Source organism: Eufriesea mexicana, unplaced genomic scaffold (assembly GCF_001483705.2).
Source record: "Eufriesea mexicana isolate 0111107269 unplaced genomic scaffold, ASM148370v2 scaffold4744748804, whole genome shotgun sequence".
Classification (NCBI taxonomy): domain Eukaryota; kingdom Metazoa; phylum Arthropoda; class Insecta; order Hymenoptera; family Apidae; genus Eufriesea; species Eufriesea mexicana.
In genome coordinates, this window is record NW_016907994.1 from 5,049 (window position 1) to 26,245 (window position 21,197).

Genomic DNA, 21,197 nt, shown 5'->3' on the forward strand with positions numbered 1-21,197 from the left:
TGTCATTTTCATTATTCATCTAAAATAAATTTTTCCAACTCTATTTGTAAAAAAAATTATAAAATTTAGTATTATTAAATTTCATAAATATTTATTTTAAATATTTACTTTATTAAGTACAATATTGTATAGGTATCATTAAAAACTTTACTAACAAATTACTAACATTAAATACCTCTAATGGCCCATTTATGATGTAACTAATAATCATTGCTATCATTATTGAAAATTTTATGTCTATTTCTTTGATATAAAGTATGAAGTTGATGATTTTATATCTTCAATTAAATAATAGATTAACATACATTAATCATCAGATTATATAACAATATGACATTTGTTATCACAAACATTTATCACAAATAACTTGAATTTTAGGTTTGATGTCTTACGTCTTATGTCTTAAGTCAAGTTTCAAGTCTTAATAGTCAGTATAAATATTTAACAAACCATACAAATAAATACATCATTAATAAATAAATTTTTGTATTATTCTGTTTAAAATTCTTTTCCTTGAGTAATATAAAATTTATGAGATTTAGTTCTATTTCTATTAATCCCAATTACAATAGTTTCACCATGCGTACAATCACACATATTTTATATTCAATAAAAAAACCTTTCCAAGTTATTTGTATTAATATACCATTCTGTATTAGTATAATATATTAATATAACATCATTTGTATCAAAATCTTAAATCTTCAAATTCAGCTTTTTAGATTTACAGATTTAAACACATCTAGACTCAATAAAGAATTATAGTTTTAAATATTATAATTAACCTTAATAGATGGAGGTCTCACCTTTTAAAACCTAGTTCCTCCTGTACAAGCACAATAAAATTGTTATTAGTATCACCTATGAATGAAAGTAAACTTATTACATTCAACCTTACTACTTCAAATTGTATGCAGACAAAGATCAACAACTCTTACTGGCTTGTAATCCCCTAACAGCTTTACACAATCACGTCACGCCACCTGTAAATCTGATTTCTCTAATCCTCACTTCACGCACACTCATTTCAAAACAAACCGAACGTCAATCATTGATTACAGTATCAACATAAATAATCCAGTTTTACTCTAATTATACTAATCTGTACCGATCGATGAACATGTCACTAATTCCAGGCATTCAAACAATACACCTTACCCGACACTATCTTTTACCGTGTATCCACCTATACTCACTATCCCTATTGAAATTATTGTTTTACCGACGATCGATCTGAAGGGTCGCGCATTAATTGATCGAAATAGAAAATGTTTATTGCCATTTGATAAATTTTCTAGAAAGTCTCTCACCGTGTATCGATCGCCGGCAGAAACATTTCGTAAACGAATTCTTAGTACAATGTTACCCACGAGAATAACGTTCTTATTAACGAGCCATTTCATGGTTAATTTGTCGTAATTGCCAGGGAAGCGCGTTGCATTTGTTGCGCGAACAGCGGCTTGATTTGACGGCCGAGCATGATTTACGCGCCGGAGATAAAGAGTCTTCGATTAAAGCGCGCCTCTTATCCCGAGGGCGTATTGAGGCGTTTATAATGCAATTACGTTTCGTTTCTGTCCTGACCTTTCCCCGCGGCCTTCCATAACCAATATTTCCTCTTATCATGTCACTCGGAACAGGCAACTTTATTGCTTGCGAATCGATGCATGTTACAACTTTTCACGCAACGAGACGACTCTGTAGCAGCACGCGATTGGTGGAGCTACTGTTGCATCGCTAACGAGCAATTAACGAATACAATGAAGTTTTCTCGTGTCGTACGATGAATTATGTAAGGATCGAGGAGGAATAAATTAATCAACGCGAAGCTCAGTTTTATTCTTTGCTTGGAAGATTGGATATAATAAGCAGTTCTTTAATGGAATGCATGAATTAATTGTGGAGGAAGTTGGTGAATGTTGCAATGGTATGAGGCTATATGTACTCATTTATGTTATGCTGATAAGGAGTGTTTGTGGATATATTTATCATTGTCATTGATAATGTGAAACGAGGAGATTGTTAGATTGATTATGGTGTGTTTTGTAGGATATTTGTGTATATATAATGAATGGTTACAGTTACGTAAAATTTCCGATGTTTGGAAAGTGCTGACTTAGGAGAAGTATGTTTTTAATATATACAGTTAGCATCTATATTATAAATATTATATCACGATATAAATAGGAAATATTTAAAGTAACTGTAAGATAAGTGATAATTAATGGGTATTTAGGAAGACACAGAAACATTAATACAATTATTCTAACCTTTAGCTCATACATTGTTTTCTTGTTTATAACTTAACGCAATGTAGAATTTATTTAATTTAATTTATTTATTTAAATTTTATTACCAATATAAACGAAATTATTTAAAAAGTTAGAATTACTTTTTTTTGGAATATATTATCTATCGTTGATGTGTTTCAATATTTACTGTTGATAATATAGATTTGATTTATGAATATATGAAGTTTTATATTATCTACAATTGGTAACACTCGTAGGATAATATTATCCGCAACACTAGTTTTAACTGATTCTCTGTTACATATTCAAATAGTCAAATAATTGATATGACGAATATAAACTGTATTGTATCATAATTATTACTTATAGGTTATTAAAAAAAAAGAATGGTAGTTTAAAAATTTTAATCCAGTGTCAAATTTTTTAAGATATTAAAGAGATTTCTTTTATCGACAATATCGATGGTTAATAGTTTGATCGTTTTCCTCAAAGATGGCTAATTGAAGGTAATCGTATATGTATATTGTTCTCAATGTACGTTATAAGATATTGCACATTATATTCAACATGTTGTACTTATTTAAATGAATAAATGAAATGAGTAAGATCCATAAATGTATGAGTTATATGCTGGAGTAATATACATATTTCTTCTAACGAATGAAAAGCAATAAAAGCTAAAGTAACATTGATTGTACTAATGAAGAAATTTTTCTTATATTAAAAAAAGAAAAAAAAAAATGATAAAGAATAAGTAAAATTATCCAAATTTGTAAATATCTATAACAAATTAAATATATTTCAATATAATTTTGTACATTGTCATTACTAATATACTCGTAAAATAAAACTCATGAAATATTCAAACACTAAATAGCATACAGTAAATAATTATCAGTTTAATATTTTATAATAAAATATTTCGGAAAGCTTATACATTGCAATAATAGCTTAAACCTGTTTCTTATATCTTACTATCTTACACATTCTTCGTGGAATATATTTCGTAATATAAAAATTTGTATCTTCATTAGCATTTATAATACGTAATGAATTTCATATTAATATTGCAAATTAGACATCTGATAATGTATCTACATAATTCCAATATGTTTTCTCGGAAAAAAAAAACATTTGCCAGGTGTGGGGTTCGAACCCACGCTCCCTACTGGGAACCAGAGCTTAAATCTGGCGCCTTAGACCGCTCGGCCAACCTGGCTTCTTGTTAGCACTTTTCTCATAATACTATATATAGCAAATATCAAATAAGTTTCTTGTTTTTTATTTAATTTTGTAAAGTTTAATTTCAAATCTATTAAAAGAAAGTTTAAATGTTATTTATATGTGATATATTAGGCTATATATTTTCTTTGTATATGTAATACCAAAAATATGATTGTATTAAGTAAATTCCTATATATGCTCACATAATTGGAGTTCATGTGTGTTTTATTAAATCATATACATCTATGATGCTACGCTTTATGAAATAATATGAAACTTGATTGAAAATACATGTTTTAACATCAATGAATATGTATATCCCATAAAGTTATAATAAATATAAATTTATTAGAATTAATATTAGGTATATGAGTACATATATTAGTGAATTCAATCATTTTCACAGTGTTTCTGAATTTCACAATATATTTTGAAATAAATATCAATTCATCGCGTACGTAGAAAAATTTTTAACTAATGGAATTAGTTATTAATAATTAGTTAACTAACTTTTAACTAACAAGTTTATAACTAACTAATGATGATTCAATAAAATTTGTTTTCGAAACAAATATCGATGTCCTTAAAGAAAAATAGAAAAATTTTATTACAAAACATTTAAATACTTGTTATAAAGCTGATTTCTTCAAAGATTATTTCTTTCTTGAACTTGCATAATTTTAAAATATATTATGTCGGGTATATTTTGTAATATAGTAGTTACTCTAATTTTTTAAATACATAAATAGCTAATATGATTTTCATTATGTAATAAATACTTTTATTTGAATATTTCATGTATCATTACATTATTTTAAATTGAAAACTGATCAATAATCTTTGTAATTTTACTAATTGGTGCCCAGAGTCGCCTTTCGAATACACAGGATTAATAATAGAATTTATTGATAATATTATTTATATATTACTATACTGGTATTTATATTGATAATATATTTTTTCAATAACAAATTATTTTTTGTTGGTGAAATAAATATTAATATCCATAAATCGGTAACAAATGGTATTTAACGAACTAAGTTGAGATTAGAGGTTAGAAAGATTCTGGAAATAATTGTTCCATTATATAAATGATTCGAATAAAGTCGCAATGAAAAACTTTTATTTTTACTAACTATTACGGCCGAAATTTCGAGTTATATCTATTTAAGTGATTATTTAATCGATCAAGTTTTAGGTTACGTATCGGTTCCAAAATGGTTGCGAATTTGTGTAAATATTATACACTGTATTCGGTAATTATTCTCACATTATCTTCATTGATAAATATCTATTCGCATTATCCAAGTAATACTACCCCTGTACATAGCTATAAATTCTAGTATTTCTACGCCTATGTTCATCGCAGTCAGTTAAACGCGTGATATGCGACATTTTTTTTGAAAGCAATTTGAAATCTATATAGAACTAAAAAGTGATCATTATAGAACCAATATTTGAGTTGATACCTAAGTTATAAATCCAAACTTAGGTTTCTTACAATAGCTATTCAGAATAAAAGTTCGTCATAATTGTTTTAAGAACTTAAACCTATATTATGACAGTTTTCAAGTTCTGATTGTGATTCAAAGTTAATCGAAAATATTTTTCATCTTACTACTTCCTACTAAATACCTTTAAAGAAAGAAACGAATGAATGATACAAAAATAAATAAATAAATAAATGAAAAATTAAGAAAAAGTAAAAATAGTTAGAAATTGTATATATTTAAATACCTAGAAAAATATGGACTCGTTACAAAGACAATTGAAAAAGAATTATTACTGTAAAATATTAATTCTTTGCAGACGTAAACATTTTTCTCATAGGAAGCCGGCTGAATACCAAGCCAGGTTGGCCGAGCGGTCTAAGGCGCCAGATTTAAGCTCTGGTTCCCAGTAGGGAGCGTGGGTTCGAACCCCACACCTGGCAAAAATATTTGTGGGGAAAGCCCCCCGAGGATTTAGTGGTGTTCGTTTCACGAATTTCCTTCCCGGGGTGGGTGACTTCCTCTCAAAAACGGCCCGAGATGTGGCGCCTCAGCGTTTCTGAGGGTTTTTTGATAAATCAGTTCCAGATAAACTTCCATTGCCTCTTCCATAGAGAAACACAAAGGAGAGTATTCATGAAGATTTACTCCATGTAAAAAAAAAAAAAATTAGTATTATCTGACTGAGCGAAAAAACTTTGAAGAGAGGAATGAAAAAAAAAAAAAGAATATAAGTCCGAAAGACGCAAATAAAATAGTATGTATGAACCCTGAAATAATGCTCATATTTTTTTTTATCTATCTCGTTAAAAATAATCAAATTCCTTTATTGGATTTGTTACTAATATAGTGGTACATGTCAATATGCTGTTTATTAATTTTAATGTTCTATTTCACGTGTTGGATTTAACAAAATGATAATTGGTCTATAAGATGTAAAAGAAAATACAATTTTTGATTAACATAAATGTAATATATAGTTAATATTTAAATTCTCTGTGATATAATTTAAAACACAATTAGCATGTAGTTCGATATCATAGTTTTAACAGTAAAATCTTGTCTTTTATATTAACCATTAGACTCGAATCTGAATATCAAGAGGTTCATATATTAATTATTTAATAATTAATGTATTTCCTACAATTTGCAAGAAACGATATTTTCGAATATATTAATTATAACATTAAAAGATTTCGGGCTGTCATTTGTCGATAAAGCATCGTTCAGAATAGTTTACTTCGTCTACCCACTCTGAAATCGAAATGGAAAATGAGCTCTACAAACCCCGCGTGGCCTTTTTGTAGTCAACCGCCGCAGCCGAACACCTCCGGAAAGTCACGATCGTTTCCGAAACTAATAATTACAGTTCTACGCTAACGGTAAGATCTATCAATTTTGGTCAAAGGGAAGGATTTCTTTGGGAATTTTTTTCTCAGAAGCTGCAAGACTTTTTAATACCAGGGTTTCTATATTACATTTATTCATGTTTTGAAAATATTCCCAATTTTTTTCAACGCCGAATTGTAAAAATTGTTAGAATTACGTAACAATATATGCAGGCTGTTATAATTAAGTACATTCTATGGTGATTAACACGTACACTCCCGGACAAAAGCATAGCATATGTGTGCCATATTTAATTTTTCAATTTTAACCAATGATATTGTAATATTACTACTGTAGGATAAGCATATATTTTAAAAGATTATGAAATATCGTTCTTTTTCGTGTCTAGCAAAAAAACAGTTAAAATACTCCGATTAAGGCGATAGCACAGATACAAAAATAGATAAACGAGCTATGATTCTTGTGAATAAAGATAGTTTTTCATAGATTTTCGAGCACTGTATTTCAAACTGGTAGAAAAGAATCGGTTGCCACACAATAGAAAATATTTGAAGATAAAATCTGTAGAAAACTCGATTTCGGCGATGTATCAGGAGAGATGTTGAGAGAATAATTTTTCTTCAGTATCTTCCTTTACCACATTACATAATACTATTCTTCATTTGCAAAACCAGCTTTGATTTGTCACCATACGATTTTTTGTTGTCAAGATATACTGCTTCGAAGTTAGTCTATTTTTCACATTTGAAGGATACTACTATTATTCAAAATACTGTCATTTACAGGATATTTTAAAATCATCAAAATCAGTGAGAAATTTGTGAGAAAGTTTCTTTGATACTTGCTTGCACATATTTTACAAGTTCAGTTTTATTTTCTTTAAACTCTCAGCAAAATAGCAATAACAAACCTCATTTTATAAGATTGACAACTGTATTTAAAAAATCAATCACTAAATCTTATAATTAAATATCTATATACACATTTTTTAAGAAGAACAAACAATTGTGCCATTTATAAGCCAAAGTGATTATCTTCACTTAACAAATTTTTCTCAATTTTAGTATTATTGTTACATTTCTGTGAAATGAAAAAAATGTTTTCTCAACTTTACTGTCATTGGCACATGTTTGTAAAATGAAATTAATTTTTTTCAATTTTACTGTCATTAACACATCTCTCTAAAATGAAATTAATTTCTTCTCAATTTTATTGTCATTGACACATTTTTGTAAAATTAAATCACTACGTAGAAATTTGTATCTTTTATTTTAATTTTAATGTACGAGACATAAACTTTTGCGTGATGATTTAATTTTACAGAAATGTGGTAATGATACTAAAATTGAGAAAAAGAAATTGTCAAGTAAAGATAATCACTTTGGCTTATGAAAGGCGCAATTATTTATTTTCCTCATAAGACATATCTATCAAAATAGAATATCGAGACCACTTCGATATACAACTACAAATTATTAATTATTATTTACTAAATTTTCTTAATTTTAATATTTGCTTATTCAATGTTATTGCAATGACATCCAACGTATAACGTTGCGATTAAATATTCGATTAGCAAAGAAAAGTAACACTGACGATATTTTTATCGAAGACACAACTACATCCGACGAACGTCGTAAGCTATTTAACCATTATTCCGGAAATCGGACAGCTTTATTTGTCAGATACCACAGGCTGTTGTGGGAGTCGTGGAGCAAACGAAACTCAATATCGCGGAATAAGGATTACCGGTAATCAGCAGATGGTAATATTCTTTCGCATCGATAGAAGCACAATGCATCGGAGGAGTGGCGTTACTGGGGCTCACAAACAGAATTCAAATGGAGCCGACTCGGCGAAAAAGCAGATCTTATCGCAGCGAACTGTCAAGGGTGCATCACCGGATTGCTCCTATCCCTGCTGGCTCCCAGCGGCCCCGGTTCATCCCCTTTGACGCCCTGACTCAAATTCTACCCCGATATCGCTCTGACGCAAAAGAGCATACGCAGTAGCGCGTCAATATACTTTTCGAACCGATGTAATTGCTATTAATACGGAAGTTCCTGCGAATCTCTACTGCGCTCTCTATTCTTCTTTAATCCTGACGAGTTGTGGAAATTTTTGTAGCTTTGCTGCATATAATCTTTGCATCTATATATAATATTGTCAAATTTTGCGAAAGGAACTGATCTTACGAAGAGTGGATGGAAATTTTCAGTATATTTAAGAGTAATTTAGCCTTTTGTAATTTGAGTATTTTTTAATTTGGTCGATCAACTATTCCAAATAGAATTTTGCGGTGAAAGATATTTTCTGATTAAATTTTTGTTGTTTTGTTCAATATAATATTTCAATCTATATATAATATTGTCAAATTTTGCGAAAGGAACTGATCTCATGAAGAGTGGATGGAAATTTTCAGTATATTTAAGAGTAATTTAGTCTTTTGCAATTTGAGAATTTTTTAATTTGGTCCATCAGCAATTCCAAATAGAATTTTGCGGTGAAAGATACTTTCTGATTAAAAGATTTGGGATTAAATTGGTCTTCCTTACTCTTTTTATTTTTATTGGTGGAAATGAAGCTATATGACAAATTGTATGTCAGTAATGGTGTCATAGTGAAGGTTGTAGAGTGCAAAGAATTATGATAAATTATGATAGATTTTCGGTTCTGTTTGGTGCATCGATTGAATATTACATAAATTATTTTAGCTATTATTTGTTACATTTTACTCTATTTTTGGTAGTTTCTTAATATATGGAAGGCCTGAAATTTTAGAATAAGCATACATAGAATTTTAAATAATTTAATTTCAATATTTATTTTAAGTATATAATAAGGAAGGTATTTTTCATTTCATTTACCTACTTAAATTTTGTTTAAATTATATCTAAGTATCGTTTATTAAAATTCTTTTATTCATTTTTTCGAATCATTGAAACCTTGTGCAATAGCATCGAAGGAATTCGCCTTTTACCTTGTAGGCAAAGGTTGAAATCAATATTAACCCTTTGCACTCGAGAGGTGAGTTTCAGTCACCATTTCATAAAATTTGGAAGATCGATATTAATTAATATATCAAATTTAATGCAATGTAACAGTGTGCGAGGTATCGAAATTAAATTATTCTACAATTCTATTATTATACAATTCTTCATTTACTGCTCAAAGAAGTATCGTCAGCTTTTTAGTAGAGAATCTTTGAATTTTTACTCTTCTCTAGACAAAAGTCGTCGAGTGCAATGGGTTAATATATTTGTACATTATATAGAAACTTATCTACTATTTATGTAATATATAATATTATACATGAGGCTCATTTACCTCTGCGAAACAAAATATTCTGAAATTTTTAAAGGAAACTAACATCTATGCTATTCGAAGCCAATTGTAAATCGTTGCAATATAAAACTAAAATTAAAAAAAAAGAAAAAAGTTAGAGCTTTCAACTTTTATACTTCAGATATAAACACTTAAGCATCGATCAAGTACTGTGGTGCTAAAATCGTAAAACCTGGAGTTAATCATTTTCACCCGTAAATGACTCATATACCTACGTATTATAAATTACTATATCTAATTAAATAATGAAATTAATGAAATATTTATTTTCACTAGCCAAACATTCACATGAAATAAAATAATCATATTTTCACTGAAAAAGCTAATGAAATCTAATTCTTCCTTTTTTACCTCGTATTAGCTTGAAATTACTCGAGAGTTGAGGGTCGATTTCATCGAGATATCGACGAATTTACGAGCAGCAATTGATAAAGGAACTAACAGCAAAAACCAGAAGATAAGAAACGAAATTATCGTCTTTCCATAAAATTGTTCGTTTTCCACCCCTCCCCTCTCTCTCTTTTTTTTTTTAGATTCCAATTAGATCGAGCGCGACATGCCTCGTATAGAATTTTATGGGATCGCACGTGCCAAAAAAGTAAGCTGACTGCTCGCGGTGGATTGGCGGGCAGCGAGGGTCTGTTTGTGCCAGGGGATCGAAACAACTGAGCGAAAAAGCCTATTAGTGTACCGAAATATAAAATGTACAGCATAAAAGCACTTCAGCGGGTCCAACACTTTCAAGGTCTGCTCCATTTTTCGAGTTATTCAACCGGTCCAATGGCAACGTCAATAATTAATCTCGAAACGGGGGTTATATCGACTGCAGGAACAATGGCGGTAAAGTAAGATGGCTGAGAAAGCGATTTGCGATCGTGTTAATAATTAATCAGCGAGCGTGCTGCCACATCGCGGGAAATAATGGCGACACGACAGATCATCGATGAAAGAACGTGTTTTCGTTTGGGGCCGGCACGGGAAGCAATATTGCAAGAAAAACGATTTCGTATTGTATCCACGTCGTAACGTTTGCAATGGGACACGTGGCAGCCATACCGCGCGCCACGTGCCGACCAATCTAAATCTAATAACACAAACAGCTTTACAATAACGCCCGTCGTGCGCGCCACCGTTTGACGGCCAGAGGTAACAGGACACCATGTGAACTAATCGCTCCGAAGTGGTCCTCGAGATCCTGTTTCGCTATTTGTTGATCCCAACGTGCTTCCTCCTGGGAGCACGCCGCAACAGGAGGTGTTCGTGACGATTAACTTGTTATTTTCCAGGGAAAATTTCCGATTGCATGATTTAACGCGCACTTCACGTGCCTTTGCCCATGGTGCCAACGTGAATATTTTAGTACGCTATTTATTAATATTTATTATTTAGTATGCGAAATGTTATTTACAGCAGATAAGTTGAGTAGTACCATCATGTTTAACCCCTTGGCTACTGTGGGCGCCTATAGATGCTTAGAAATTTTGCGTTTGTGACAAGAAGAGCGCCTATAGATGCTTAGAAATTTTACGTTTGTGACACGGAGAGCGCCTATAGACACTCGGCGTAGTTCGGCTTTCTGACACGGAGGGCGCTTGTTTTCACAAAAATGGCGCACATCGTAACTCAATTCCTGTCGTATGGTATGGCTACTACGTATCAAAGTCTGCCGTAGTCAAGGGGTTAAAGCATTTTTATAGAGGTGGGGGTGCGGGTCACCGCGAAACCCACGACGCTGTAAACCAATTTTTCTAATCAGAGAATAAATTAAACTAATGGATGTAGTACTGTTTAGATTGCTATACTCAGTACTGTATTTTCGATTATCAATCTCCGTAGCTATAATTGATCTATAGATTGATCATTCTAGAATTGCAATATAATATAGATGATCAGAGAATAGGTTAATAAAATGGCTGTAGAACTGTGTTGATAGCTATACTCAGTAGTGTATTGTCAATTGTTAATATCTCCAGTTATAATTGATTTAACCTTCGACCATTCAAAATTGCTATAGAATTTAAATCATCAGTGAATAAATTAATCCAACAGCCATAGTATTTTGTTGATGGCTGTACTCAGTACTGTATTGCTAATTGTCAATATCTCTAGCGATAATTGATGTATCCACTGATAATTCTAGAGTTGCAATATAATACAGATGATCAGAGAATAGGTTAATAAAATGGCTGTAGAACTGTGTTGATGTCTATACTCAGTAGTGTATTGTCAATTGTTAATATCTCGATTATTGGTTTTCTCAAATTAGTGAAATGTTCTGATTATAAAGTTTGTATTTCATCGAGTAACTGATTATAGAAAAAACTTTGTCATGAATAAAAAAAAATGGCGGACAAAGTATGAAATGTAAGATAATTTTGCAAAGTGTGCCACGAAAAATATTCCAAGCAGCTAGGAAGAATAAGTGCAAAGAATTCTACTAGAAAAGTGGTAACATATTGTGTCGATTTATTGAATAGGTGATTGTATTATTTTATTATTAATGAAATTATATTATATTAATAAAATTATTCTTATATGTTCTATATGACATTAATTTCTTTAAACAATTATAATAACAATGTTATTACTAAAAAATTTATTGGTATCGATATTTATTCTAATTATGTATTTTTACTATTGGTCGCATCGCCGGTCACCAGTGACCCCTGCGGCAATCAACGGGTTATCAGGAAATTGTAAATAGAGAGAGAGATTTCGGATTCATTTGCCTTTTGTAGAGGTATCTGAGTCGATGTTGATAAAGAATACAAAGGATTATGAAAATTAAATTAATTATAGAGCTAAATATTGTTTTTTAAGTAAATACAAAAATGTGTAAAATGGTATACAATAATAAAAAATAATTATTCCTGAATATAAAAGTAAAATTAATTGAAATAAAATTGATTCAATTATTATACAAAATTTGTACAATTAATAAACACTGTAATTTCTGGATATACTCTGAATACAAAAATTAGGTTAATGAAATTAGAATTATAGTCTTTTACATGCACAGGGTATTAACCCTTTGCACTCGACGATCTTTTGGCTAGAGAAGAGTAGAAATTCAAAGATTCTCTACTAAAAAACTGACGATACTTTTTTAAGCAGTAAATAAAGAATTGTATAATAACAGAATTGTAGAATTATTTGATTTCGATACCTCCTACATTGTTACATTGCATTAAATTTGATATGTTAATTAATATCGATCTTCCAAATTTTATGAAATGGTGACTGAAGCTTACCTCTCGAGTGCAAAGGGTTAATAAATAGTAATTACCAAAGTAGTTCTTCATCAAATAAAAATATCGTTAATATCTGTATAGGAAATAAATTTATTTCTACTGAAATTAACTTATAAATTAAATAAAAATATTGCTTTATGATATCTAATATTCTACAATTAAAAAATAATATTGCAGTGTATAGTACTATTTCGTCCAATACTTACCATCATTTATAAAACATAGTATTTGGTCATAAACTCGACGTTAAATTATAAATGATGGGATCGAGGAATAAATCTCGAACGGTTGATTTTAATTCTCAAAAATGTAAGTTTAATTTATTTTAATATACATCGACGAGTGTTTGTACGCGCGTATACGTGCTCGTGTGCGTTCGCATGCGTACAAGAACGACGCGCCATGTAAAAGATGACATTGTGTGATCGAACGAAAGTGATAATTAATATTATAATCAAGATCACAAGATCACAGAGCGTGCGGCTCCGGGACAGAGAGCGCACCATCCACGACGGAGGTCTGCTCCATCAAGTCGATATGCAAAAAGGAACTTTTTACAATAATAACTTTTAACGACACTCGTTCCGAGAAAAAATGAAAACGATACGATCTACGCTCGTAAACTGCTGCAAAATCTGGACTAATTGGAGATTTCAATTCTGCAACGGTATGCATGCTTCGTATACTTTCGTGAGATTCGTTTCCTGTGGAATTTGTTTTGGGCCGGCTTATCGAACGATTCAAATCAACTATACGTTTTATACAGTTGCTGCGGACGATTCCAATTTTTAACGTTGCTTTCCAATACGTAGCGTTACCCGTGACATTTCTTTCATCCATCGTTACAGTCGTTTTCCTATATTTTCTTTCCCTTTTCTTCATCTTCTCCTTTTTTTTTTTTTTTCATTTTTCGAGTTAGGAAGAACACGAATCGTTATAAACGTTGGAAGAGACAAGTTTGTTTTTACCGATTGTAGAAATATCCATGAAAAACAGCGGGGTATATTTATATAGGATCGTTTTGCACGTTAAAAGATTGGATCGCCAGCGTGTAATCATACGAATCAAGCTATGACGCTCTACGATTATTTACATCTATGTATAATAATTTTCGCCCTACAATCACGTTAATATCGTTTCGTTGGATTCCTGGAAATAGTTTTATCTTTTTGTACATCGCAACAATATTTACAGGGAAATTTACAAATTACAAGTTAGACGTTACGCTACCTAGCCGATATTGGTTAGTCTCTTAAAACGTACGGGTAGGAAGATAAAATTTCAAACTCGAAAATGCTCTCTAAAACTATGATGTCTGTTATTCACTGATAAGCGATATGTCCGTCTAGCGGTGTTGTTCTTTTCCCCTAGACCCTCGTTAGCCTCTTTGCTTGCTTTGATATAAAATTGCTCAGCACCCTGTGAACGTCCCCGCCTGCGTATACTATTGCCCCCTTTTCCGGTACTTATGAACAACCAGGCGTATTGTCAGGACGCCTCGCTAAGAAGTTGAAGAAAAACACGATGAAAATAGTTTGTCGCGAGTTTAGAACCCTTTAATGATTTCGTATACGAGAGGAGACGCAGGGCAAAGGAGGTACTCGACTCTATCGATAAGAATGGTCTTTTCGTATCGGGATTGCTAGATTAAAAATAGCGATATCGGTGACACGAAAAGAGAGTAGTCGTTCGGTTGCTTCTCAAGGATACTATTGAATTATTACAATTGCCATTCCATTTCACATCCCGTGATAACAGCAATTTGAACAATTAGCCTTCCTTCGTGGACGAAATAAATGAAAAATAAAATTGGAAATATAATAAAGGTAATTCGTTTGATAAAATTAAGAATTTTAAAAATTGATAATTAATTTCGTATTTAATTATAGCAACAATAAAAGTGAATCTGTGCTTAGCTTTAAAAATAAGTTAAAGATTGTTATGCTAGATAGCATGCATTTCTGATGAAAGATAAATATGTAAATAAAAATAGTAAATAAAATGATCGTTTTATTATAGTAAAGTGAATATGTATAGTCAATTGGGACTATTGAAAATTGTACACACGCGTGAGAACCGAACGACCACGTCAATAGATGAAGAAAACACCCCTATGTGCTTCGATATGTATCATTCCTTAACTTATTCGATCATTCCTAATGATAAAACGTTGTTAATTTTTGCACTGGTTTCGATATACTCTCGCAAACAGAATTCATCGCTCGGCTCCGACGAAAATCGTGCGCAGACGCTTCACTGCGGTCGTTCCTTCTTCCTTTACGCGGCAACTAGGGAAAAAGTAAAATGGTGAATCGAGAGGAGCGATTTCGATTCATGAAAGCGATTGTCAATCGCGAATACGATGATTATTGGAATATCAGAATTCGTTGAAATCCTCCGCATCGATGGATTTCGCTTCCGTGAACACATAGCCCCTCGATATTTTCGCCGGAGCTTACATCTCGTAACACTATTTGCCGTTCGACGAGAGCAACGGACTGGTGGCGCTCGAGTATCCTTGGCTGCAGGTGGGCAACATAAATGGGTTTATGTTGAACGGTGAACCGACCACCTCTCCTAGTCCTGCAACATACCCACTGTCGGTTATATGTTAGTGACATTCGCTATAATTTATCGCTTAAAAAGTAATTTCTGAATTAGCGATTCGAGAAAATTATTTTTCAATATATCCATGGTGTTGATAAAATGTGCATCTCGAATTTTGGTACTTCTATTTTCTAATAAAAATTAGTAATAATAATCATAAATTTATAAATATATATATAAATGTATAAATATAATATTAAATATTAAATAATACAAAACTGTAAATAATATGATTCATACAATATATTTGAAAAGACTATATAAAACACGAATCTTATAAATTTTTTAAGTTTTTGGATAATAATGCAATAATAGTAATTTATAGATAATATTAATGTGTAAATGATTGTAATTAATTAATAATGTGTAAATTAACACTTTGACTGCCACGTTGGTCATACATAACCGATCATGGCTTTTCCTGTGGCGCCATGGTGGTCATTGGTGACCAGAGCGCTTGAATTACTTGTAAAACTGCAATTGTAAAAGTTGAATGAAAATTGACAGTTAGTGAATTTTGAATATAACCGCTAATTAGAAGATACTTTGAACTAAAAAGTTCCGCATTGAACAATTAAAAATTTTTGTCAGAACGTCGGTCGCAAAAATATTGAAACAAATCTTGCATCTATCTGGGGTACACCCCCGTGGCGTCCTGAGCGAAACATGTGATTCCTGCGTGGCAGTCAAAGGGCTAATAGTAATTAACACATTGTGCAATCAGTATTATAAAAGAAGATACATTTTCTAAAACGTCAATAAAATTGGCTAAATTTTGATATGAACTCTTCAATTAACAGAGAAAGTATTCTACAAAATTGTAATAACAAAAGTTTTCTCGAATCCCCAGCTCACAAATTGAACAAATTAAGTTATAACGAGTCAATTGCATAATTTCTTTGTCCACGTATGTAGGTTTTACATATGAACAAATAATTTTTGATAAATTCAAGGCAATTGGAATACATAGAAAATAATTAGACAATAATGTAACTGAATATTCGATTCATGCATATTCGTACAAAGTAATTCAATTTAGTTTATGTATTGTAGGGATTTCGATGAATTGGGGTAGTTTCATATCGATGATTGGGGTACATTACAAGATGAAGGATTGTATTCGAAACGTCGTTCAGACACGTGCCAACAAAACGACCACTCTAACGACGCTAACGATCTTGTTGGCTAAGAAGCTCTTAACAATCGGTGGCAATAAACGATATTACAACGTTCCTCTTGTAAGGGTACTGTTATAGAAATATTATAGAAATATTATTAATAATTCAATATTATTCCCTATAATTCATCCACTAAGTACATAACCATCAGTTGCAAAATATTACAAATTTTTAATATATTAGAACAAATTATACAAATTTCACTTGCATTAACATTTCACTTGTATTGACTTGATATCATTAACAATAAATTAATCCTTGTATAAGGAAAAGTATAAAATATTTTCATATTGTGAAACTGAAACAGAAATTATTAAATAATTAAAAAATAATATGTAGGTTCATTGCAATAAATTAATCTTTTTATAAGGAAAAGTATAAAATATTTTTAAATTGTGAAACTGAAACATAAATTATTAAATAATTAAAAAGTAAAATGTAGGTTCATAATACGTTTATTAAGGGGTGTTCTTTCTATTGTATAATGTACTATTCAAACAATTTTTGAATGTTCCATGTAAATCTTTATTTTAATAACCATAAGGAGAGAAATATATAAAATGTTTTTAATATTACTTGATTTCTCAATACTATTTATTCTCTTATCTCATACAGGCATCATTAATGTGTCCTGCCACCTGAATTTATCATAAATATGCACTATGTTTTACATAACAGATTTGTCTTAGCATTTTACATTTGTCACAAATTAATAATTCTTCCCCAATTACCAATTGCTTAGAAAGAATATGCATTACATATCAAGGGGTCAATAAACTCTCAAAATACCTCTTCTTTAACAATATTCACAAAATATACCAAAATAAAAATACATTAAACGATCTAAAATTTAACAAACACCAATTTAAAAAAATATATATTCTTTCCTAGAAAAACAAAGCATAAATGCATGGTAATTAAATATTCAAAAGATCCCATAAAAATTGTAATAAATAAATTTCGTCGAAGGGAAGCAAATTAACGTGATCTAACCGATTTAAAATAATAAATCGACTGTGTTTCGAATCTAGTATATCCAATGGTAGTAGCAAGACGTCGATAATTGCGACGTGGTATCGAATTAACAAAAATCAAGGACAGGAGGGGGGATTATCAACAATTCATAAATGAACGTGTGTGTACATACATCCTCGAGTCTCGTCTCTCGTGCATGTTTCTCATAATTCTTTAATCGCAGTGCATAGGGTGGTTGTGGTGGTGATGATGGTGGTTGTGATGGTGGACGGTTAGCGGTTACTGGGCGGCTGTGGCGAGGTGGTGCTGTGTGGACCAGTGCAGTGGGACTGAGGTGGTCGGTGGTCGTACTACGGGGGCGAACGCACTCCCGTCCCCGGACGTATAGAAAATGCCATACTGTTCGTGCGCTAAAACGAAAATTCACATAAGGGAAAATCATAAGTGCGTGCGCCAGAATACCACTAAACGTATGCAAGCGCATGCGTGCTACGATTCCACGTGAACACGAATTTGCATTCCTCATGCATGCTAAATTACAAGCCGAAATGCATCGAAGATTCACGATTTCTTTCTGCTCGATCGTTCTTGCTCGTGTGGAAGGAAAGAATTTAATTCGAACGCGTTTCATGCTTTTCCAAAAATAATTGTTCATCTGTTTGCTATGGCGATACTTGTGAATACAAAGTAGAATTATTTTCTAAGATCACGGGGTTGTTTATGAATCATTGTGTATGGATTGTGATAATAAATTATTCCTTCGACTTAGTCAATTGGAATAATTTATTATCTTGGAAGATTACGTATTTTAATTTTGTGATAAAATTAGATGATAAAATAAAAACGAGGTTAAATTAAATTAAATATAAAATTTAAGCAGATCTGGGATTAAAATGGGGGAAATTTGTTCAAATCTAATAAGGACATAAATAAAAAGAATTGTCACTATCGTTAATATTTATTGTTAACATGGTATCAAAAATAATATATTATTTCTGAAGATTACAATCAAAAATTTTACAACAGGACGGAATAGAAAATTAAAACAAAACAGGACACAAATTAAGGTATTATTAAATTAAATTATGTATAAAATTTAATTAATGTGGTTGGATCCTATAAAGACAAAAATAAGAATTTTTTCCCCAATATTACTAACATTCGTTGCCAATATTTTTAAAACCGAACAAAGGGGATACCTATAATTTCCGATATTCAAAAATTTCAAAAATTTTATAACAGAAGGGAATAGAAAATTAAAACAAAAGGGGACACAAATTAAGATATCATAAAATTAAATTATGTATAAAATTTAATTACAGTAAGAAAATATGTTTGGACCCTATAAGTCCACTAATACAAAAATGAAAAGAATTTTTTCCCCAATATTACTAACATTGATTGCCAATATTTTTAAAACTGAACAAAGGAGATATCTATAATTTTAGATATTGTTCAATTAAATTCAACACGATGAAATTTGATTTCACCTAAGACTAACGTTAAGAAAATACATTAAATCCAAAAATTAAATAAACGAAAAGAATTATACATTATACACTATACACTATCGGTAACTGTAATTATTAACACGGTACCAAATACAAAATTAATACTGTTATTTACAATATCAGATACCAGGTAATTCATCGTAACAACGATAGCAACAGTAGAAAACGAAATTACGCGAGAACTCTAATCGAAATCGCGAATATCGATACATTTCGACGTGTCAATGAACGGCAAAAGTCAAAATGGCGAAGCAGAGCCAATCGGACCAGGTTGCTAAGATCGGAAAGTAGATAGATAAGGTCGGTAAGAGTAAAAGGATATACTTACGCGATGTATAAAGAGTTGGGCTACCGGTGTACGGGTTGGCTACCGAGTAACTTCCGTTTGTACTGTGACTGTGAGGTGTACTAGCCGAACTTCCGCAATAACCACCGCCGGTTACGACCCCGCGTGGACTCGCGCTGCTGCTTTGCCTATAGGCGTCGGCGCTACCACCGACGCTTCCTCCGACGCTACCACCACCGCCGCCTCCGCCTCCAGCACCAGCTCCTGTCGTCACGGAACTACCGTCTAGAAATAGAAACCTGCCCGTCAGACGAACTTGTCAGTATTTCATCATTCTGTTCGTAGCGTCTTGCCTACTGCGCCGCAACGAGGAAGAGATTGTGAGTCGAGTATACGTGGGAAAAAGCGAGAAGAGCTGGAATCAAAGAGTAACCTAGGTCACGACGTCGTTCAATGTGGCCTAGCTGATGGAACACGGATATTCGTGTACGCTGGCGTCGAATTTTCTTGAATTATTATGAGTTTGAGCAGAATTTAAGATAATAGATGTGGGATTGGAACAAGTACGGCCCTGAAAGAATGTCAAGTGTGTCTGGACTTAGAACGAAAGTGACTGTGTGCAAGAGGATCGACTGCAAAGAATATCTATAGTAGAGTCGAGTGAAAGTTCAGGGATGCGTCCAGATTGGTTGAAGTATTAGGGTGTCCCATAAGTATTTTCCGCGCCACGCTATGTATGTCCTCGAGCCTGCTATGTTCATTAACATGCAGACTTATCTATTGTCCGTTTATGGCATCGATTTCAGTCCTCTCACAGCTCTTTCAAAGTACGTTTCGTTGGTGACAAAGTCTCTTTTAAAATCTTTTTCTACGCCGTTCGATATGGATAGCCGAAAGAAGCATTTGCGGCATGTTATTCTTCATTGCTTTAAAAATGGTAGCAGTGCAAAGGACACTGCAGACGAGATTTGCACCGTTTATGGGAGTGGTACTACGACTATTAGAACCGTCCGCAATTGGTTTAAGAAATTTAGAGCTGGCAATTTTGATTCGAAAGATGAAGACCGCAGCGGCCGCCCAGCAACGACGGATACGGACCTCGTCAATTTTGCAAGTAAGTCTCAACGATTTTGGAAAGAGGGCATAATGAGGCTTCCTGAGAGATGGAAGAAGGTAATAGAGCAAAACGGTTCATGTATAACACAGCAAATCAACCTTGAACAACAAATATCGTCTATTGATTTCGCACCAAAAAGAAAGGAAGAAACTTATGGGACAGCCTAATACCTGGCCCACCGAGGTTGCGTGGGAAAGGAGATTGGAAGGAAAGCCTGGGTATGGACGAGGACAGAATGAATGGCTTAAATAAGGGTGCAAGGGCGCGGGCGAGTCAGTCTCCAGGAGTATTTAACAGTTTTTAAGCTGGTCTCTAAGAGTGTGTCAGTATGTGAGTAAAAAGTCAAAGTCACAGCGAATCTCTCTTAGCCAATACTCTATGTATTAGCTTATTTCATTCTGTCAAGAAGCAAACAACACTATTTTAGCCAATTCACCCAACGCGATCCTACATAAACATCCTAAAACCTAAATAAAATCAGTTCTTCTCAAATTCGAAATACGTGTCACTTCTCTTGCGGTATACCTTCTCTACGGATAGTATCTCGTATACAGGCATAGTTATTCTTATTTTTCGCCGTTGCAAACTAATCCAGTAACAATTACGTGGCA

General features: G+C 32.2%; 1 protein-coding gene and 2 non-coding genes across 5 annotated transcripts in view; 1 reads left to right on the forward strand and 2 right to left on the reverse strand.

The window, feature by feature from the left end:
• Positions 1-3,387: 3,387 nt before the first annotated feature.
• TRNAL-UAA (transfer RNA leucine (anticodon UAA)) lies at positions 3,388-3,471 on the reverse strand. Its single transcript has one exon. It is a non-coding gene; the product is annotated as a tRNA-Leu (tRNA).
• A 1,854-nt stretch (positions 3,472-5,325) lies between these two features.
• TRNAL-UAA (transfer RNA leucine (anticodon UAA)) lies at positions 5,326-5,409 on the forward strand. Its single transcript has one exon. It is a non-coding gene; the product is annotated as a tRNA-Leu (tRNA).
• A 9,694-nt stretch (positions 5,410-15,103) lies between these two features.
• The window catches only part of kn (EBF transcription factor knot), a 28,200-nt gene continuing 22,106 nt past the window's right edge, over positions 15,104-21,197 (reverse strand). The window contains exons 6-8 of one of the 3 annotated variants that reach the window (XM_017906778.1): positions 19,512-19,754; positions 17,845-18,082; positions 15,104-15,495 (exon numbers count right to left, since the gene is read on the reverse strand). In XM_017906778.1, the coding sequence (XP_017762267.1) occupies positions 17,952-18,082; positions 19,512-19,754 (374 nt within the window). In that variant the 3' untranslated portion in view covers positions 15,104-15,495; positions 17,845-17,951. Of the gene's footprint in view, positions 15,510-17,844; positions 18,083-19,511; positions 19,755-21,197 lie in introns of all 3 variants that reach the window. The other 2 variants (XM_017906761.1, XM_017906770.1) reach the window with 2 other exon arrangements.